General features: G+C 44.8%; 2 protein-coding genes across 3 annotated transcripts; both read left to right on the forward strand.

The window, feature by feature from the left end:
• Positions 1-137: 137 nt before the first annotated feature.
• Positions 138-11549, forward strand: LOC148184809 (coagulation factor X-like). Its single transcript, XM_088051825.1, has 8 exons — positions 138-782; positions 2995-3155; positions 4586-4610; positions 6862-6975; positions 7547-7687; positions 8293-8543; positions 9330-9447; positions 10206-11549. The coding sequence occupies exons 1-8, from the start codon at positions 719-721 to the stop codon at positions 10745-10747; spliced, it is 1416 nt and encodes a 471-aa protein (XP_087907951.1). The 5' UTR covers positions 138-718; the 3' UTR covers positions 10748-11549.
• Positions 11550-13070: 1521 nt separating this feature from the next.
• LOC148184810 (coagulation factor X-like) lies at positions 13071-20221 on the forward strand. 2 transcript variants are annotated; one of them, XM_088051827.1, is made up of 7 exons: positions 13071-13604; positions 14200-14332; positions 15803-15916; positions 16488-16628; positions 17237-17487; positions 18274-18391; positions 18878-20221. In XM_088051827.1, the coding sequence occupies exons 2-7, from the start codon at positions 14257-14259 to the stop codon at positions 19417-19419; spliced, it is 1242 nt and encodes a 413-aa protein (XP_087907953.1). In that variant the 5' UTR covers positions 13071-13604; positions 14200-14256; the 3' UTR covers positions 19420-20221. The 2 variants fall into 2 exon arrangements, with proteins under 2 accessions (XP_087907953.1, XP_087907952.1); XM_088051826.1 differs by having other exon boundaries at positions 14203-14332.
• The last annotated feature ends 1386 nt before the right edge of the window (positions 20222-21607 follow it).

The following is a 21607-nucleotide window of genomic DNA, read 5'->3' on the forward strand; positions in this document are numbered from 1 at the left end:
ACATTCCAGTGTAAATACTGACATTTATGAACAAATCACCTTGCAGAAACAAGGGTAAAACGCTGAAAGAAATCAGTACTAATACTTTCCACACAAAATGACTTTTTCAAAACAAATCTGGGTTTTAGATTAAGATTTTAATGTAACAGCCTGCTTAGGAACGCCAAGGAGATGAAGGAGACCCGATGGCTGGCTCTGGAAGTACCGAAGACATGGCCCGAGCAGCGCACTGTGAACTCCCCACAAGAAAGGGGAGATTAAGGCCGAGGTCAGTGGTCCAAAGCCAACAGGTTACAGTGCTGGATGTGGATGGGACACACGGCTGGGAGCAGCCGAGGACGGCGCCTGCTGTGGGCTGGGAGCCCGGCTGTGCCCAGCGCCGGGCCGGGGCCACGCCAGCCTGCTGAGGGGACGATTCACTTCCCTTCCTCCAAAATAAAAGGTGCGATTAAAAACAAAACAAGACAAACCCCACACTGCCTTGGGCTTTAAAAAAAAAATAAAGAACAAAAAGAAGAGCAGCCTCATTCCCCCTTCTGAGAAATCCCGCCGCGTCTGTCACCCTGTCCCGGCGCTTCCGCTATTTCTGGGCAGGGTGAAGCAACGCGGCTCCAGTCTCACCCCGCCCGAGGGGGTGAAGACTTCAGCTCCCGTCCGTCCCGTCCGTCCCGTCCGTGCCGCCGGCGCGGCCCCGGCAGCGGCATCGTTGGGCGCCGCCATGGCCGGGCCCCTGCTGCTGCTGCTGCTGCTGCCGCTGCTGCTGCTCCGCGCTCAGGGAGGCGGTGAGGCGCCACCTTTTCCATCTTCTCAGCGGGGGGAATCTCCCTTCCCAGCAGTCCTCTGGGGAGGCGGGGGGCTGCCGGGGAACGGCGGAGGCGGTGGTGGGTCGATGTTGCGGGAGAGTGGCGGCGGGGAAGGGGAGCGGCCACGCCACGGCCCGTCTTCCCCGGCTGGTTCGGTTTCCACACGGCTGAGGGCTTATCAGCACTTGTGCCGGCCCGGCACACCGCCGTAAAGCGGGGGCTGAGCTGCCGGGGCAGGGATCTGCTGGGCATCTCGGGGACGGTGTAGGGAAGGGATTGCCCGCCGTTCGCACCCCGAGCACAGCTGGCCCCGCAGCCTGAGGTGCTCTCGTGTGTGAGGGGAAACCTGGCCGAGTCTTGGTTGGATGCGCTTGGCCGTGGAGAAGCTGGGACACAGCGTGTGAGCAGGTCCCGATGCCCTCTTGTGCCGCCAGCGTCAGCGCCTGAGTCCGAGGCAGCATCAACAAATAACTTCTCAAAAGTGTTAACTCTTCCTTCAGTGTGTCTGACTGCTTGGGGTTTAAAACAAGGTCTTTGGCATGTTTCTGGCATATCCTGCTTCGGTTGACCAGTGCCTGTTGCTCCTTGATGTCTCTAAAGAAGGAAGTATGATAGAGAGCTTGGGAAAAAGAATGAGCAGCCTCAGAAAGAGACTAGTCCAAGTTGATGAAAACATCCGCTTGCGCGGGTGGTGTGAAAGCAAAGGAATATAAAAGTGATAACCCCACCGGCTGTGTCCTGTCACTGAAGAAAGGGATTCAAGGGCAAATAAGATAGTGGGTGAATGAACTAACAGTCGCTGAGCTGCAAGTTAAAAGTACTTTCTGTAAGCCTGACTTGAGAGGAGCCTTTTCAAAGTAAGTGGGGGCTTCAAACTACGCGTGGGATTGCTTAATATAAGAAAAAACAGAACTTGTCTCCCTGTGGATGATCCACCAAGTTCAGTGAGAGCAGAATAAATCTCCTGTGTGCTCACTTGGAGGCTATTAGGGTATATAATTATTATTATTATATATTATTATTATTAGCAAGTTTATTTATCATTGAATTAAGCTGTGTGAAGAATGCTCCAAAAGGAATGTGCAGGCCTCCCAGCGAGCATAAGCTACTGTCCTTGAAGTCACATCTGTAGCAAACTATTCCATATTCCAGCCTGGGATTGGAAAGTGTTTCTTCAGTGTAAATTCCAGGTGATAAAACTTGATTAAATGTAAAATTCTTCACACTTTCCTAGAAGATACACTCTTTACAAGGTAATTGGCAGCTTATTTATTCCAGTGTTGTGTTTATTTTTCCTTCCTGGTAACTTGTGCACAAGTCACTGGAGGTTGATGCTGTTGCCCACAGAGGCAAGTGCCTGCAATGAGTTTAATGGTTTATGTCTCTGATAATGGTTTAATGTCTCTGATCCTCCCCAACAGCTACCTCAGTCTTGAACTTGAAGGTAGCAAGCTTCAGGCTTCTGTGCCACCAAGCTTTTCAGAATAAAACAACTCAGCAAACTGACTTCAGGCTGTACTTTCCTGCTAAAGCAGGAAAAAAAGCTGATGTTCATTTACTCCTGCTCTTTGTAAAATCTTACAAGGCAGCTGCCTTAGCTCTGCATGCACATAAATCAGGAAGGTAGGAACATTTCTACAGGCAATTGGGAGGTGCTGTTAAGAGGGCAGGAAGACCCCAGGGCAGCTCAGTGGGATTTAGAGTGGTGAAGATTAATAGAACTCACACGTGGGCTTTTTCCAGCTGCTAGAAGATATGTTGCTGCATCTTGAGTGGCATTTAGTTTCTGCAGCACAAGCCCCTGGAGCAGACAGCGGTGTTGCCTGGTGGTCAGCTTTAAAAACAAATCAAGGAATGTAATCTCCCCAGCATTCAGGGAAAGTCATTCCATTTAAGACTGAGAGTCTTGAGCAGAAGCAGCAGAAATATAAGCCCTATTGGCAACCTTTCCAAGATTAAAAAGAGTAGGAGAAAATCTGGGGTCCTACATTTTTTTCTGAGGCTACTGATTCTCAGAGAGACTGCTCTGAAAGATCTTGGAATGTATCAGCCTGTGTGAGGACTAACCACACAGGTAATGTTGTGTACAGGTAGTGTGATCTGTTTTGGCTTTGTTTCTACTTCACTCATTTGTCATGACTTTTCCACCACCAAATGTTACCCACCTGTATAATTTTTCTCTGCTATCTAGTATTCATCGAGAAAGAAAATGCCAACAAGTTCTTGGAAAGATCAAAACGTGCTTACTCTTTCTTAGAAGAATTCAAGAAAGGGAATATTGAAAGAGAATGCAATGAGGAGCGTTGCTCAAAAGAAGAAGCAAGAGAAGCTTTTGAAGACCAGGAGAAAACTGTAAGGATGAACTATTAATATGAAACATAGGCTTATGTATTTCATGTTTAAAAAATGCTATTTAAGTCCTTTGAGCTGGGCATCAAAACTCACAGTTTGTTCCAAATCGCTCAACACAAAGAACAAGTAGTGATTGACTGTGGGTAGAATTGCTATAATCATTCCATAGCAGTCTTAATTTAGCTCTTGCATGGCCAGCCCATGTTAAATCCTCCATTCTTCTGATTTGTTATATTGCCTTTGAAAGTTATTTCACCTTCAATGGTTTTGTTGCTATCAGTGTTGAAAATATGTTCACCCTATCTGGGTTACATGTGTTACCCTATTTGGGTTACTAAGTGCCATGACTGTGGTTAAGGCAGTCCACGGGAAGTCTGAGAAGGCAAATAATGAAGTGGAACCTCATGAGGGAATTTTACTGAACTTATCTCAAGAGCTTTGCTTGTAATTTTGTAGCTCTCTTTATCTGAATTGAGAGAATGTATACTGTGAACAGTTCTTAAATGCCTTAATGTTGGTTGGAATAAAGTTTGTGTGACTCTTGTGTCACCCGCCCTCCCCCAATGGCTTGCTTAACTTTAGACAGAAATGTGATTTGTTCCCAAGTTGAAGGGGAAGTTAAAGAGATGGGACAGCTATGTGGACTGGAGTAAGTAGAAAAGGTGGTATTGCAAACATAGACTGCAGCTGTATGGCTGTTTAGAACTACCCTGAAACTGGAGCTTAGGCCAAATTCAATTCCCTTTAACATTACTTGATGGCCAGAATGTTCTTGGGGTAGCCTTGAGGTGTCCTGGGTGGGGAGTCATGGGAGCATCTCCAGTGTACTTCAGATCATAAATGTTGACTTACCTATAGTAGAACCGGCACAGCCAGTTCTGCCTGGTGACCAGATTTCACTGGAAAGGACTGTCTTGGACAGACAGCATCCTGGAGTCCTCAGTGCAGGCGGAAAGGAGAACACAAATCAGACAAAATATTTTTAAATGTCAGGATTTGTGAGGACCTGATTGATGGGAGTATGGGGTGGAGATCAAGACTGAGAATTTGGCATTACAGGAATATAAGTAAATTCAGTCAAAACTGAATAGTTATGCAAGAAAATCAAGTGGCTTACGCTGAATGGGTCACACTGGAAAAAAACGCTAAGGAGTTTCAGATATTTCTGAAAAATGCATGAGACTTGTTTCTATAGAGCTGGACACCATATGGATTCTGTAGAGCTGGGCACCAGATGGGACCAAATGGTTTTGTTATTAAATGGTAATGGTGGGCTGCAAGACACTGTATGTATCTATAAGGTAAATATTTCCTTTAACAATTCTTAGCTGCAAGTATCCTGTATATGAAAAGGCTAATATTTTTCTGAGGAATTCTGTAATTCTTATCTATCTCCTTTTTTTTTCTCCATTTCCCACACTTACCTGTAGGAGGAATTCTGGAACATCTATGTAGGTAAGAAATACTCTGTGTTTGTTTAAGATTTAGTTTCCTTATTGCAAGGTTTGAAAGTATACACATCTTAAGTAACCCCTTCCTGCTCCTTTGCTTCCTCTCTTTTCACTCTGGGACACCCTCACATTGTGTTTCCTTTGAAAAAGGAATCTGATTTACTGCCTGCTGTTGTTTGAACCCAATTGCTTCATTTGAAGGCAAGGTTCAGCTGTCTCCAGTTGCTGGGCTGACCTTTGTCCTCTCAAAAAGAGAACTGTGGGGCTTTGCACGCAAAGGACAGTGAGGAGCAGAAACTATGTGTGGTACTGCCAGATAATTTTCTTTCAGAGGGGCAGCCCCAGATGGGAGAATTCAAGATGCAAAGAGTCACAGATGAGGGTGTCTCTTAAATGCCATAACTAACACAAAGTTAAATTGCATTGCAATGTCATTTGCCTGTTTCCTGTCTCCTTCCATGCCAAAGTGTTGTTGATTCCTGTCTTAAAGAACATTTTTTAGCTTGTGTATTTTACAGAACTGTTTGGCATTCAAGGAAAATATGCTAGTAGATCAGCAGATACTACCTAACAGTTTTCTGGTTTTTTATCTAAATATGTGAGTTTTATTTATTAGGATTCAAGTGTTTGTAAGCACTGTGCAGGGATAGATTTTTAATGTATTAGTGTTTGATAACGTGTTTTCCAGAAAGTATATGTCCACTTTAGAAACTAGGAGGAGTACCTCAAAAATGTTGACCAGCTTTGTCTTTTGGAATCTGCAGAAAAATGAAGACAGTTGCCATGAAGACGTGCCACAAACTTTCACAATCCTCTAAGCAGGGGATGAACTCTGCAACCTACAGACTAAAATTTCAAGCAAAGCTTGTGTCAGTGTTAAAGTAAACAGGATTGGAATATTTCAAACCATTTTCTCATGAGAATACAAGCAGCAGAATATCAGTGCCAATGCTCCTAGCAGAAATGTTAGTTTTAATACATTTTAAACCACAGTCCACAAATGCTTTATGTGTGTTCAGAATTACTGAAAAACACAGCTACATTCACCCAAGTTACTAGAACAATTTGTTCTTGCTTCCTTTTTTAGTAGGGGATTCTGCAATTTGTGCAATATTTATATGAATTTGATATATTGATGTAAATTGATCTAAAACTCATTACCACAGCTGCAACTACAGTGTAGGATAAGACTAAGTAAGTATCTTTTCTAACAATAGAATGCTGCTTACCTAAGACAACTACAGAATAGGGTGCTATGGCACTGCAGAGGAGGCACAAACCAGAAGTTATGCTGTAAGCCCTCAGTCTGTCTTGTGTTTTTTCGTTAAGGTTGGTTTTGCCTTCCCTCTGTTAAGCATGGACATCATGTTTTCAGAGCCTCCATGGCTGGAGCATTTGGAGAGCTATTGGTTTTGGCCACGTGCAGGTAGAAAAGGGATCTTGATGTGTGGGTGCAGTACACAAAGCCCAGCAACTGTTCCCTGTGGCAGGCAAAGCCGCAGCAGATGAGGTCAGAGTCCAGAAACACCACAGAGGGAGCATGCTGGGTCCTTGGGATGAGTAGCTTCTTGCATGTTCTTTCTGCTATGGGCATTGCTGTTTAGGCTGCTCCAAAGAGGGGCAGAACAAGTGGTAAAATAGGAGGATTGCAGCATGTTATCTAGAGCAGCAAATTATCAAGCATCACTTTTCTGGATACCCTACATTTTATATGAAACAGAGCAAAAGCTATACGGAAATGCAAGAGGACATAAGTTCAGTATCTTTAGGCAGTAATTCCAATGCAGAAATGTCCTGTCAGCTCTTACAGGCTTCACTCTATGTATATTCTGACCACAATCACAGTATGAAAAAATATTCTGGGTTGGGAGGACCCACAAAGATGAATGAGTCATTGATCATTCTTAAATGAAAAGTCCATACAGGAACCAAATCTACAACTCTGTCCATATCAGCACCATGCTCTAACCAACTGAGCTAATCCCTTTACCTTCCCACAAAAAAAGGCTTGTGTACACACTGTCAAAGAGTAGCCACCAAAAAGAGATTGCAAAACTGAGGATATGCAGATGAATCATTGCAGGTTTGGAATGATTGCATTTATACTGTTTGTTCCATCTGGAATGTGGCAACTCACAGGACCTATATTGTAAAAGGAAGGATGAAAGGTGGCTTAAGAAAACTAAGAGCCCTTCCGTGTTCACTGAAAATGCTTGCACTCTGCCAGTAATTTGGGTTTTGGTTTGTTTTTGCAGATGGGAACCAATGCAGTTCAAATCCTTGTCACTATGGTGGCCACTGTAAAGATGGAATTGGTTCCTACACTTGCACGTGCTTGGATGGCTATCAAGGCAAGAACTGTGAATTTGGTAAGTTTCTGCTTTAGAGAGCTGTGGTGGTGATCTTCCCAGGGAGCCTTGCAAGGAAACATGTTTTGCATGGAAATCCTTCCTGGGGCTCACACCTGTGACAGAGAGCTGCCACTGTGATCTTGCCATGGGAGGGTGTATCATTAGCCCAGCAGTAAGAGTGGGAGCGTGGAACTGAGGTGTAGTCACAGCATGGAGGGGAGTGATGAGGAGTTGAGTGTTTTAGGGCAGGAGGGAGGAGTCGTGTGAGGGTTTACACAGTTATGTTCTTGGTGAGTTTTGTTCATTCTTCCCCTGACAATTTGTCTCTGCTTTTCTGAGCTCACCATGCCATGGCCACTGGGCCCACTTGGACTTGGCAAGTACATTTTGTAGGCTGGATGCAGCTGCTTTGTAAGGTACAAGCTGATGTTCAGCACTCACATGAGGGGTTCCTAAAAGGTGCTTCAGGTGCTCGGCAGGTGGGGATACAGATCCCATTTAAAGAGCGTGTTTTGTTTTGGAGAACTTGCAGATGTTCTGTGAAAGTCAGTGTTTATGTAGAGCTTTTCTCCCACCATCTCTTTTATAGTCATACCCAAGTTCTGCAGAATAAACAACGGGGACTGTGAGCAGTTCTGCAGTGTCAGAAGAGATGGACGGAAGGATGTGCTGTGTTCCTGTGCAGATGGGTATGCTCTAGCAGAGGATGGCAAACACTGTGTTGCAACAGGTACAAAGCCACGAGACAAATCAATAGCGGTGGTGGTGAGACTTGTTTCACAGTTAAGGGATGTGTTGGTTTACAGCTGAAGAATGTTTTTCAAACCACCAGTATCCTACATGACATAGACTCAACAGTGAGGCCAAGAGATTTGTATTTCCAAAGCCTTCCATTTGTGAGGTGCTGTGGTGGATTGGATCAAAATCTAAGTATTTTTAGACCCTTTGCAAGGTGCCTCTCAGCAAATTACCAAGTTCCATTGCTGTCAAATGAAAACTAATTGCAGTAATAACTAATATTCTTAAATACTTACACACCACATAAAGTGGCAGCCTACAAAACTTTCTTTTCAGAGCCTTTCTTTTTATAGAAACTGAAAATATTCAATACTCATAATTAGTGCTACTTACACCTGTACATTTCTAGACTCTTGTAAGAAGGCTGGTCAGACATCTCGAACATATGCTCATGATGTTCTTCTTTATATCCTTTAAAAAATAACAAATTGCTTTTGTGAGCCACATTACTCCACTCAGTTTCCTTGACGTTGCCAAGAAGTTTTTTCAATATGCTGGTGTTACTCTTCTTCAATTTTAACATTCTTCTCTTCACAGTAAAATTCCCTTGTGGAAAAGTTTTTGTATCAAGGCAAAAAAGGTCTGTTCTTTCGCCTACTGACTATAGCAGTGGAACAAGTGATCAGGAAATGACTTCTGCAAACGGAACGAGCGCAGAGGAGAGCTTTGCAATTACCACAGAAAGCCCAACCCCTCCGCCTGACAACAGAACAAGCAGCAAGACTCCATATGTGGATACCAGGATAGTTGGTGGGGATGAGTGTCCCCCTGGCCAATGCCCATGGCAGGTAAATGGAGGGGGTTTTGCCCTGCATGGGGCAGAGTGTGTCTCTGAGGGAAGGTGAGCAGTGGTTCCTTCCAGCTGGTTGCCCTCTGAACGTGACCCGTGCCATGTGCCAGTGGCAGTGAGACGTAGCTGAACAGTGTGGCCCTGGGCACTTGGATGTGCTGTTCTGCAAACTGCAGCCTCACAGTGTCTAAACAAAAGGCTTTGTGCCATTTTTGATGGAGCTGCCTACTCTATCCCCAGAGACGACTTTTGGGTCACACTGGTCTCCAAGGCCATTTTTGCAGGTTACATTTTGGTTCTGTCTGAGACCATCCACTGAGGCAGTAACCTGGGAGCAGGGTGATAAAGTAGAGAAAGCCAGCGTTTTGCTTCAGAAATACAGCCTCGTGTCTCAGTTTTACTCTTGAGTTTGGGCCAGCCAAAATGAATTCCTGTATTTGGGACATTCTTTGAGGGAGAAAGTCCAAGAGATGGGGTGATCCAGAGTGTGCGCTCTGCCTGCTCAGCCGGTCAGCGCCTCAGGGACGTTGCTCAGCACTGGGAGTGAGGTCGTGTGGAAGCCAAATGTCAACTTGACATAAAGTCAGTTGAGAATCTGTAGCAGCAGAAGTCAATCTGTGGCCTCTGCACCTGAGAATGCAATAGCAGGAGAGACCTGGCGGGCCACATGCACACTGCTGTAAGAAGCATCTCTGTAATGTGCAGAGAAAGCAGTCAGCTCTTCATAGTTCATGGACATTAACCTGCACTTGCTCCTTCTGCACTCACCTGTTTTCATTCACAGGCTGTTCTGTTAGACGAGGAAGGAGAAGAGTTTTGTGGTGGAACTGTTCTGAGTGAAAATTTTATACTTACTGCAGCTCATTGCATAAACCAATCCAAAGAAATCAAAGTTGTTGTTGGTGAGTGATTATTTCTTTTACTCCTCTGAGGTGGGACTATCTGTTGTGCTTAACCTTCTGTGCCATAAATCTCCTGTGAGATGTACTCCCGATTCATTAAGGTGTTTTACCTTTCTGCTGCTTTTTATAATTTCTTGTTATTGTGAGAATCCTGTTTGTAACAACAGGTGCCTCTCTTTCTGCTCTGCCAGCTAGCTGGCAGTGATTACAGTCAAATATTCTAGACCGGTTGGCTATCAATGTGTTCAGCAGAGCAGTGCTTCTGCAGGAAGCTCATCATTCCTAGCACTTCAGAAGCATCCAGGTTTGTTCTTGCAGGAGCCCTCAGGAAACCTATGACTCATTGAATAGAGCACAAAAGAACAGATTCAGATTTATCATTGCTTCCCTTTTGAGCCAGGACACAGGATTAACACAGCTTCAGTTTTGCACTGTTGTAGTCCAGACCATGTTCTCTTCTCTAAGCCAGGCTCAAGCTCCTTTAAGTGCTCCCACACAAAATTGCATTAGTTTAGCTGAATCAGCTTATGCCTTTATGTAAACAGGTACAAAAATCTCCATAGACCAAACCTCAGGATCAATGGTGATCCATTTGCTGCGAAAAAATATTGCCATACCTGTTCACAGTTTCCTTGTGTGATCTAAGGTCCTGGGCAAAGTGCTCAGAATGAATATTCTGCTCTCTCCCTCTGCCAAGGTTGTTCTAAAATTCTTATCCTTTTTCATTCATTAATGACCCTTTTAATGCTCTTGTACAGGTGAAGTGGACAGAGAGAAGAAAGAGCCATCTGAATCAATGCACACTGTGGACAAAATACTTGTTCATTCTAAATTTATTATTGACACTTACGATAATGACATTGCCTTATTAAAGCTGAAGGAACCTATCAGGTTTTCGGAGTACGTCGTCGCAGCGTGTCTCCCCAAAGCAGACTTTGCTAATGAAGTTCTGATGAACCAAAGATCTGGGAGGGTTAGTGGCTTTGGGCGTGAATTTGAAGGTGGACGAAGATCCAAAAAACTGAAGGTGCTCGAAGTCCCCTATGTTAATAGGAACACTTGCAAGCAGTCCACTAACTTAGCCATAACTGAGAACATGTTCTGTGCTGGTTATGACACAGAACAAAAGGATGCTTGCCAAGGAGATAGTGGTGGCCCCCATGTGACCAGATACAAGGATACTTACTTTGTTACTGGAATTGTTAGCTGGGGAGAAGGATGTGCAAGGAAGGGTAAATACGGTGTCTATACCAAACTGTCCCGGTTCTTGCGTTGGGTAAGAACAGTCATGAGTTTGTAGTGGTGGTGTGTCCCTTGATCCTTCTTGCTAGCTACCAAGATGCAGGATTGGTAATGGAAACTTTCTTTTCCTGCACATCTGCTAAGCTGGTTTTGAAATCTGGTTCCTTTAAGTTATGGTCAGCTTCCATTTGTATTCTTCCTGTCTTTAAAGCACCTCTCTGTGGACTGCGGAGGAGTTTAGAATTGGTTGAATGAGGGAATTTCTCCAAACAAAAAGGCTGCTGAGCAGAGTCTTTGGCTTCTTTCAATTATTTATCAATGGCCATTTTGGTTCCTATGTGTTGACACCAGTGCTCCTACCAGAGGCTGCTAAACATGTTCTGAGCAGTCCCTAGTCATGATGAAAGCAGGAAGGACAGGACTCAGCTAATCCTCATATTGCAGCCATCTGGCTCAGCAGGGAGTTTGTCCTTACTGGAGTTGTCTGGCTTCTGCCTTTAGATATGACCAGAAGATTAAGGAGCAGGGGATCTTGCATGGCAAAAGCTGAGACACAATTAATTAATCAATGTTTGGTGCTAAATGGCCACATGTTCCACAAATGGCCTGCTCAGATCACAGCCGCTCATTAAAAGGGGTTTTGCTTTGTAAGGATTGTACTTCACTTTATTTTTATTTGTACACTCTGCTCATCGGAAAAAGATATATGTGCACATTCACTGTTCTCTGTATCTTATTCTGGATTATGTATGGCTGAGGAGTGGAAAGCTCCTTACAAGTGTATTGTTCTAGATGTTTCTGTTAGGTGCAATATTGATGTACACCAGCATTTGAAATAAAACATTCTTTCTCTTTTGTTCTCCTTTGGTTGGGTTTTTCTCTAACAGAGCCCCATTCACTGACAGAGCCTCTATTCCACTGGCAATTCTGATGGCTTTTCCAAGGCTCCTCCAATCTCTTATGCTCCCCTGTGCTCTGAGGAACACTGAACTTCATTAGACACCTGCTACTTCTTTCTCAGGCTTTGAGCTGGTACTGGCTTGTTTCACATAGCAGGTGCTGTGAGCAAAGCAGACTGACAAAAACTCGAAAGACAGCTCTGCAAACAATGGGTATTGCTGCAGCCAGCACTAATTGTGGTCAGGAAAGTGAGTGGGCAGGTCAGCTACCCCAGCGTGATGGTCTTGGCCTGTGCAACTCCTCAGTGGGCTTTCTTCAAAGTTTACTCAGCAGTGTTTGTTCCCTGGGTTGTTCTGTGCACTGGATTCTTGCTCAAATCCCTTGTCCCATGGGTACTGTGCCTTGTGCTCAATCAGAGTGAAAGATCCCTGTTCAAAGGAAAACCTCAGGTCTGGGTCCTACCCAAATCCTACTTCCATACTCTTGCTCAGGGCTTTCTTCTACTGAAGCAGAGCTTGAGGACTGAAGCAAAACACAGACTGGGCTGGAAAGGTGTTGAGGTAACTGAAGGCATCACTTTATGTCCATTGCTCTTTCTGTGCCAGCATCTCTGCTGTGCTGAGAGGCATGGGTGAAACATCTGCTTGCCTCTGGACCTCCTATCAAAGGTCATGAGCAGCCCTAGGGCCTGCAACAAAAGGAGGAATTAAAGCACTCTCTTTTTTTAATGTAGATAAATGATTTAGGAGTAATTTCACATAGCAGATTTGAACAGAATGCGAAGTCCAGGAAAGGGGCACCGCACACAGCTGCTGAGTAAGCTGGTGGATTTTAAGGTACCAGAATTCCTCCTGGCAAGCAGACACAGCTGGATTAGGCTAAAGCTGGCATGTACCAAGGATGATGGACAGAGAGGCTCTAAGGTACCCTCTAGTGCTCAGGCTTCTGCCTTCAAGGAAAAGCCTGTCCTTATGGACTTAAGGGCTTAAGGGAAGAAAGGAAGGATGGTAAGTAAGCCCTGTGGCTAGAGGACCCCTGCCGTGGATTTTCTCAGGAGGGCAGTGAAGTCTCTGGGGCCGGTTGTCTTCCAGAGTGGGACATGTAAGTAGCTGTCATGTGTGCAGCATGATGGGGGCTGCCCTAAGGAACCAATGTTAACAAGCTGCCTTTTGTTATGGTATCCCACAGTATGGGAGGAAAACACACTGCAGCAGGCCCAGTGTCCAACTGGAAGCAATTTTCCAGATAGTGTCTTCCCTGGAGCCTTGGCCAGCGTGCCAAAACTACAATAGAGGTCAACTTGATCCCCTGTTGTCTCAGTAGGCCGGGCTGGGTGCCCTGGCAATCTTTCCAGATGAGCAACACAAGCAGAGTGTCACTGTTAGGATTGTGCCTTTGTGTCCTGCACTAGCACGACAAGAACAAGCTTCCTGTGTCCTGCTCCCTGGCACAGGTGACTCACCTGTCAGGATTGTCCTCCATCACCTGATTCCCAGACAACAGTGCCCTGTCAAGAGCTGTCCCCTTGGGGTGGTTTGAACAAGAGAAAACAGCACATAAATCCCATAACCCTCTGTCTTAGGTTACAATGTAAAATGTAGCCAGAAGTATGTATTCTATCACAGTCTTCATATGTTGTTCAAACCAGGTAGGGCAATGTTCCTTATCGCCTTCATGACTCACCCCTGATCACTCCAGGGGTTATCTTCTGTTAATGGTTCATTGGGTCTCACTGTATGACTGCTAAAATTACATCATCCCACTGTGAGATGCTCCACTGAGAAGGAGGAGCCAAGCATTCCTACCTGGATATATTCTGAGCCTTGGAACACCACAATCAACCTTATCCACTGAATTCCCAGAGGACAAGAGCTGCATAACCACCACTGGACCTTCAGAGGAAGATCAAACCCTTCTACAGGATCACTGCTTCAACAGAGCATCTATCACTTCAAGAGGACTGCAGCCACCAATTAATAGGACTGCTACAAACACACAGACAGACATGGTATCAGGTTGTATTCTAACTATGGCATTGCTTCTGTATTATTACATTTATTTTAATTTTCCAATTAAATTGTATTTCTGACTTGGGATCTCCCTCTGGTTTGCTTTCAAACAAGAACACCCCCCAGCATTCATAAAGGGATGGAAATCGATGGCTTTGGGGAAGTGTGCTCTGTCCTTGTGCTTATGACGGAGCTGGTGGGTAACATCTTTGCAATGTGCTTGCCAAGATCTGCAAACTTGGTGCCTTGATTCACTCCTCACTTCTGGGGTGCCTTCTCTCTTTGGCCCCGCATACAGGAGGCACAAAGCTCTGGCTCTGGTTGTTCTGCCTTCCTTGGGACAAGGGCAAGAGCCAAATCACTTACTCTAGCTCTTTGCTGCCTGTATAGTCAAACTGGTTTAGATGGTCTGTCAAAATTTCCATGGGAAAGCCTCTTTGAGGTGCTCTGCCAGCACAAGCCTATCAGTGCAGCACACTCACTTTTTTGTGTCTTCACACTGTGCCATGGTGACATGCACAGTGAGAGCAAAGACTTTGCTCTCAAAGGTTTTGTTTTCTCATGAGTGAAGGACCTTTGCACTATGGTGTTTCTCCTTTAGCAGCTGCCCCAGAGCCCTGCAGAGAAAGCAGTGGGTGATGTGCAGTGAGCTCGGAGGATGAGCATGGCAGGTCACCGTGGGACAATGTGCCTTCTTCCTGTTGTCCTCCTTTTCCTTCAGATGAGGCAGACAGGTAGAGTGTTTGCTTTAACTTGGCTTTGTGCTGCCTTGCCTAAACCACGCAGGTTGCTGTCAATAGTTTGGCTTTGCAGGACAGGGGACATGAGTGAACACCCGATAGCTTTGCTGTCTCTGCCTTGCTTCCCTTTGCCAGCTGCAGTGCAATGACATCCAGGGCTCAGGCACATGGGGAATTCCATTTTGGACTGGGAGCTGTGTCAGTGTAAATTATGGGGTCAGTATGTTGATATGTAGTGTTTTCAAATGCTCAGCACAATTAATGGGCTATTTCTGATTTTGTCAAGAGACATGATAATTAAAAATCTTTACTATCCATTTGTAAGCTTCTGAGGGACAAAATTATTCCCACAATGTTTTACTGTGCAGAGGAGAACAAGTACCCTACCCCATATAACTCTGTGATTTTCTAATTCTCCACACAAACATCATAGCTGTACTTGACAAAATAAATTGTCCCACCTATTCTGACCCTGCTCCAAACAGGGGGTGAACAGGTGCTAAAATTCAGAAATTAGAATTTTTTCTTGTCTAAAGCAATGAATTATTAAGCAAGCGTCGCTTTTCTGGATATCCTACTTCTTGTATGACACAGTGCATCCCAGAGAACATGTGTGAGGAGCAAACACATTTTTTGCAGCAGAGCATTAAATGAGAAAGACCATGTCAACACCAGAGATGGAAGAGAAAGAGCTGCTACATGAAATGTGTCTCCAAATGCAGAGTTACCTCCCTATCCTCCATATTACTGAGTTTATGAGATATGTGTGGCTAGGGCCCTGGAGTCAGGTCAGACAGTTGTGTCTGGTAAAGGAAGAAAGGCTGCAGAACTTGAGACGCCAGCATAGATGTGGGCAGCATGAGGTAAGAGGTAATAAATTCCAGCTCAAGCTCGTACCTCAGTGGATACAGTGGGAAAATTTTGGTGCTCTAAACAATACAGACATCTGGCCTGCTCATCTGTATTTAGCAAGTTGTCTTAAAGTTTGGGGGTTTTATTAGCATTTGATTAATATGATGATATCTGTGTCTTAAAATTAACAGCTCTGCAGGAAGAAGATATGCAGAAGGCCTGAAATGAGCTTTGAGGAAATAAAAGTTGATGGGTTTTAGCAAGTAGTTGCAATATACAAATTTCTGTCTGGTTTTACAGGATTCACTGCAAGTTACGTAGACTCTGTCCACTATGTATTACTTTACTTTGCTACAAAAAAAGGCTTGTGTACACACTGTCAAAGAGTAGCCACCAAAAAGAGATTGCAAAACTGAGGATATGCAGATGAATCATTGCAGGTTTGGAATGATTGCATTTATACTGTTTGTTCCATCTGGAATGTGGCAACTCACAGGACCTATATTGTAAAAGGAAGGATGAAAGGTGGCTTAAGAAAACTAAGAGCCCTTCCATGTTCACTGAAAATGCTTGCACTCTGCCAGTAATTTGGGTTTTGGTTTGTTTTTGCAGATGGGAACCAATGCAGTTCAAATCCTTGTCACTATGGTGGCCACTGTAAAGATGGAATTGGTTCCTACACTTGCACGTGCTTGGATGGCTATCAAGGCAAGAACTGTGAATTTGGTAAGTTTCTGCTTTAGAGAGCTGTGGTGGTGATCTTCCCAGGGAGCCTTGCAAGGAAACATGTTTTGCATGGAAATCCTTCCTGGGGCTCACACCTGTGACAGAGAGCTGCCACTGTGATCTTGCCATGGGAGGGTGTATCATTAGCCCAGCAGTAAGAGTGGGAGCGTGGAACTGAGGTGTAGTCACAGCATGGAGGGGAGTGATGAGGAGTTGAGTGTTTTAGGGCAGGAGGGAGGAGTCGTGTGAGGGTTTACACAGTTATGTTCTTGGTGAGTTTTGTTCATTCTTCCCCTGACAATTTGTCTCTGCTTTTCTGAGCTCACCATGCCATGGCCACTGGGCCCACTTGGACTTGGCAAGTACATTTTGTAGGCTGGATGCAGCTGCTTTGTAAGGCACAAGCTGATGTTCAGCACTCACATGAGGGGTTCCTAAAAGGTGCTTCAGGTGCTCGGCAGGTGGGGATACAGATCCCATTTAAAGAGCGTGTTTTGTTTTGGAGAACTTGCAGATGTTCTGTGAAAGTCAGTGTTTATGTAGAGCTTTTCTCCCACCATCTCTTTTATAGTCATACCCAAGTTCTGCAGAATAAACAACGGGGACTGTGAGCAGTTCTGCAGTGTCAGAAGAGATGGACGGAAGGATGTGCTGTGTTCCTGTGCAGATGGGTATGCTCTAGCAGAGGATGGCAAACACTGTGTTGCAACAGGTACAAAGCCACGAGACAAATCAATAGCGGTGGTGGTGAGACTTGTTTCACAGTTAAGGGATGTGTTGGTTTACAGCTGAAGAATGTTTTTCAAACCACCAGTATCCTACATGACATAGACTCAACAGTGAGGCCAAGAGATTTGTATTTCCAAAGCCTTCCATTTGTGAGGTGCTGTGGTGGATTGGATCAAAATCTAAGTATTTTTAGACCCTTTGCAAGTTGCCTCTCAGCAAATTACCAAGTTCCATTGCTGTCAAATGAAAACTAATTGCAGTAATAACTAATATTCTTAAATACTTACACACCACATAAAGTGGCAGCCTACAAAACTTTCTTTTCAGAACCTTTCTTTTTATAGAAACTGAAAATATTCAATACTCATAATTAGTGCTACTTACACCTGTACATTTCTAGACTCTTGTAAGAAGGCTGGTCAGACATCTCGAACATATGCTCATGATGTTCTTCTTTATATCCTTTAAAAAATAACAAATTGCTTTTGTGAGCCACATTACTCCACTCAGTTTCCTTGACGTTGCCAAGAAGTTTTTTCAATATGCTGGTGTTTCTCTTCTTCTTCAATTTTAACATTCTTCTCTTCACAGTAAAATTCCCTTGTGGAAAAGTTTTTGTATCAAGGCAAAAAAGGTCTGTTCTTTCGCCTACTGACTATAGCAGTGGAACAAGTGATCAGGAAATGACTTCTGCAAACGGAACGAGCGCAGAGGAGGGCTTTGCAATTACCACAGAAAGCCCAACCCCTCCGCCTGACAACAGAACAAGCAGCAAGACTCCATATGTGGATACCAGGATAGTTGGTGGGGATGAGTGTCCCCCTGGCCAATGCCCATGGCAGGTAAATGGAGGGGGTTTTGCCCTGCATGGGGCAGAGTGTGTCTCTGAGGGAAGGTGAGCAGTGGTTCCTTCCAGCTGGTTGCCCTCTGAACGTGACCCGTGCCATGTGCCAGTGGCAGTGAGACGTAGCTGAACAGTGTGGCCCTGGGCACTTGGATGTGCTGTTCTGCAAACTGCAGCCTCACAGTGTCTAAACAAAAGGCTTTGTGCCATTTTTGATGGAGCTGCCTACTCTATCCCCAGAGACGACTTTTGGGTCACACTGGTCTCCAAGGCCATTTTTGCAGGTTACATTTTGGTTCTGTCTGAGACCATCCACTGAGGCAGTAACCTGGGAGCAGGGTGATAAAGTAGAGAAAGCCAGTGTTTTGCTTCACAAATACAGCCTCGTGTCTCAGTTTTACTCTTGAGTTTGGGCCAGCCAAAATGAATTCCTGTATTTGGGACATTCTTTGAGGGAGAAAGTCCAAGAGATGGGGTGATCCAGAGTGTGCGCTCTGCCTGCTCAGCCGGTCAGCGCCTCAGGGACGTTGCTCAGCACTGGGAGTGAGGTCGTGTGGAAGCCAAATGTCAACTTGACATAAAGTCAGTTGAGAATCTGTAGCAGCAGAAGTCAATCTGTGGCCTCTGCACCTGAGAATGCAATAGCAGGAGAGACCTGGCGGGCCACATGCACACTGCTGTAAGAAGCATCTCTGTAATGTGCAGAGAAAGCAGTCAGCTCTTCATAGTTCATGGACATTAACCTGCACTTGCTCCTTCTGCACTTACCTGTTTTCATTCACAGGCTGTTCTGTTAGACGAGGAAGGAGAAGAGTTTTGTGGTGGAACTGTTCTGAGTGAAAATTTTATACTTACTGCAGCTCATTGCATAAACCAATCCAAAGAAATCAAAGTTGTTGTTGGTGAGTGATTATTTCTTTTACTCCTCTGAGGTGGGACTATCTGTTGTGCTTAACCTTCTGTGCCATAAATCTCCTGTGAGATGTACTCCCGATTCATTAAGGTGTTTTACCTTTCTGCTGCTTTTTATAATTTCTTGTTATTGTGAGAATCCTGTTTGTAACAACAGGTGCCTCTCTTTCTGCTCTGCCAGCTAGCTGGCAGTGATTACAGTCAAATATTCTAGACCGGTTGGCTATCAATGTGTTCAGCAGAGCAGTGCTTCTGCAGGAAGCTCATCATTCCTAGCACTTCAGAAGCATCCAGGTTTGTTCTTGCAGGAGCCCTCAGGAAACCTATGACTCATTGAATAGAGCACAAAAGAACAGATTCAGATTTATCATTGCTTCCCTTTTGAGCCAGGACACAGGATCAACACCATGTCATCTTAAATTCTAAAATTCTTACCCTTTCTCCACATTAATGACCCTTTTAATGCTCTTGTACAGGTAAAGTGGACAGAGAGAAGAAAGAGCCATCTGAATCAATGCACACTGTGGACAAAATATTCATTCACTCCAAGTTTGTTGCTGAGACTTATGATAATGACATTGCCTTATTAAAGCTGAAGGAACCTATCAGGTTTTCGGAGTACGTCGTTGCAGCGTGTCTCCCCAAAGCAGACTTTGCTAATGAAGTTCTGATGAACCAAAGATCTGGGAGGGTTAGTGGCTTTGGGCATGAATTTGATGGTGGAGAACTCTCAAAAAAACTGAAGATGCTCGAAGTTCCCTATGTTAATAGGAGCACTTGCAAGCAGTCCACTAGCTATGTATTTACTGAGAACATGTTCTGTGCTGGTTATGACACAGAGGAAAAAGATGCTTGCCAAGGAGATAGTGGTGGCCCCCATGTGACCAGATACAAGGATACTTACTTTGTTACTGGAATTGTTAGCTGGGGAGAAGGATGTGCAAGGAAGGGTAAATACGGTGTCTATACCAAACTGTCCCGGTTCTTGCGTTGGGTAAGAACAGTCATGAGTTTGTAGTGGTGGTGTGTCCCTTGATCCTTCTTGCTAGCTACCAAGATGCAGGATTGGTAATGGAAACTTTCTTTTCCTGCACATCTGCTAAGCTGGTTTTGAAATCTGGTTCCTTTAAGTTATGGTCAGCTTCCATTTGTATTCTTCCTGTCTTTAAAGCACCTCTCTGTGGACTGCGGAGGAGTTTAGAATTGGTTGAATGAGGGAATTTCTCCAAACAAAAAGGCTGCTGAGCAGAGTCTTTGGCTTCTTTCAATTATTTATCAATGGCCATTTTGGTTCCTATGTGTTGACACCAGTGCTCCTACCAGAGGCTGCTAAACATGTTCTGAGCAGTCCCTAGTCATGATGAAAGCAGGAAGGACAGGACTCAGCTAATCCTCATATTGCAGCCATCTGGCTCAGCAGGGAGTTTGTCCTTACTGGAGTTGTCTGGCTTCTGCCTTTAGATATGACCAGAAGATTAAGGAGCAGGGGATCTTGCATGGCAAAAGCTGAGACACAATTAATTAATCAATGTTTGGTGCTAAATGGCCACATGTTCCACAAATGGCCTGCTCAGATCACAGCCGCTCATTAAAAGGGGTTTTGCTTTGTAAGGATTGTACTTCACTTTATTTTTATTTGTACACTCTGCTCATCGGAAAAAGATATATGTGCACATTCACTGTTCTCTGTATCTTATTCTGGATTATGTATGGCTGAGGAGTGGAAAGCTCCTTACAAGTGTATTGTTCTAGATGTTTCTGTTAGGTGCAATATTGATGTACACCAGCATTTGAAATAAAACATTCTTTCTCTTTTGTTCTCCTTTGGTTGGGTTTTTCTCTAACAGAGCCCCATTCACTGACAGAGCCTCTATTCCACTGGCAATTCTGATGGCTTTTCCAAGGCTCCTCCAATCTCTTATGCTCCCCTGTGCTCTGAGGAACACTGAACTTCATTAGACACCTGCTACTTCTTTCTCAGGCTTTGAGCTGGTACTGGCTTGTTTCACATAGCAGGTGCTGTGAGCAAAGCAGACTGACAAAAACTCAAAAGACAACTCTGCAAACAACGGGTATTGCTGCAGCCAGCACTAATTGTGGTCAGGAAAGTGAGTGGGCAGGTCAGCTACCCCAGCGTGATGGTCTTGGCCTGTGCAACTCCTCAGTGGGCTTTCTTCAAAGTTTACTCAGCAGTGTTTGTTCCCTGGGTTGTTCTGTGCACTGGATTCTTGCTCAAATCCCTTGTCCCATGGGTACTGTGCCTTGTGCTCAATCAGAGTGAAAGATCCCTGTTCAAAGGAAAACCTCAGGTCTGGGTCCTACCCAAATCCTACTTCCATACTCTTGCTCAGGGCTTTCTTCTACTGAAGCAGAGCTTGAGGACTGAAGCAAAACACAGACTGGGCTGGAAAGGTGTTGAGGTAACTGAAGGCATCACTTTATGTCCATTGCTCTTTCTGTGCCAGCATCTCTGCTGTGCTGAGAGGCATGGGTGAAACATCTGCTTGCCTCTGGACCTCCTATCAAAGGTCATAAGCAGCCCTAGGGCCTGCAACAAAAGGAGGAATTAAAGCACTCTCTTTTTTTAATGTAGATAAATGATTTAGGAGTAATTTCACATAGCAGATTTGAACAGAATGCAAAGTCCAGGAAAGGGGCACCGCACACAGCTGCTGAGTAAGCTGGTGGATTTTAAGGTACCAGAATTCCTCCTGGCAAGCAGACACAGCTGGATTAGGCTAAAGCTGGCATGTACCAAGGATGATGGACAGAGAGGCTCTAAGGTACCCTCTAGTGCTCAGGCTTCTGCCTTCAAGGAAAAGCCTGTCCTTATGGACTTAAGGGCTTAAGGGAAGAAAGGAAGGATGGTAAGTAAGCCCTGTGGCTAGAGGACCCCTGCCGTGGATTTTCTCAGGAGGGCAGTGAAGTCTCTGGGGCCGGTTGTCTTCCAGAGTGGGACATGTAAGTAGCTGTCATGTGTGCAGCATGATGGGGGCTGCCCTAAGGAACCAATGTTAACAAGCTGCCTTTTGTTATGGTATCCCACAGTATGGGAGGAAAACACACTGCAGCAGGCCCAGTGTCCAACTGGAAGCAATTTTCCAGATAGTGTCTTCCCTGGAGCCTTGGCCAGCGTGCCAAAACTACAATAGAGGTCAACTTGATCCCCTGTTGTCTCAGTAGGCCGGGCTGGGTGCCCTGGCAAT

The sequence above is a fragment of the Pseudopodoces humilis genome, chromosome 2, assembly GCF_049639895.1.
Source record: "Pseudopodoces humilis isolate 2021_Gansu_Grassland_sample_001 chromosome 2, ASM4963989v1, whole genome shotgun sequence".
NCBI lineage: Eukaryota > Metazoa > Chordata > Aves > Passeriformes > Paridae > Pseudopodoces > Pseudopodoces humilis.

Coding starts and splice junctions, on each gene's coding strand:
- LOC148184810 (XM_088051827.1), top strand. CDS start 14,257: ATGAGCATGGCAGGTCACCGTGGGACAATGTGCCTTCTTCCTGTTGTC. Junction 14,333..15,802: donor CCTTCAGATGAGGCAGACAG/GTAGAGTGTTTG, acceptor TTGTTTTTGCAG/ATGGGAACCAATGCAGTTCA. Junction 17,488..18,273: donor CTGGCCAATGCCCATGGCAG/GTAAATGGAGGG, acceptor TTTCATTCACAG/GCTGTTCTGTTAGACGAGGA.
- LOC148184809 (XM_088051825.1), top strand. CDS start 719: ATGGCCGGGCCCCTGCTGCTGCTGCTGCTGCTGCCGCTGCTGCTGCTC. Junction 6,976..7,546: donor AGGCAAGAACTGTGAATTTG/GTAAGTTTCTGC, acceptor TCTCTTTTATAG/TCATACCCAAGTTCTGCAGA. Junction 8,544..9,329: donor CTGGCCAATGCCCATGGCAG/GTAAATGGAGGG, acceptor TTTCATTCACAG/GCTGTTCTGTTAGACGAGGA.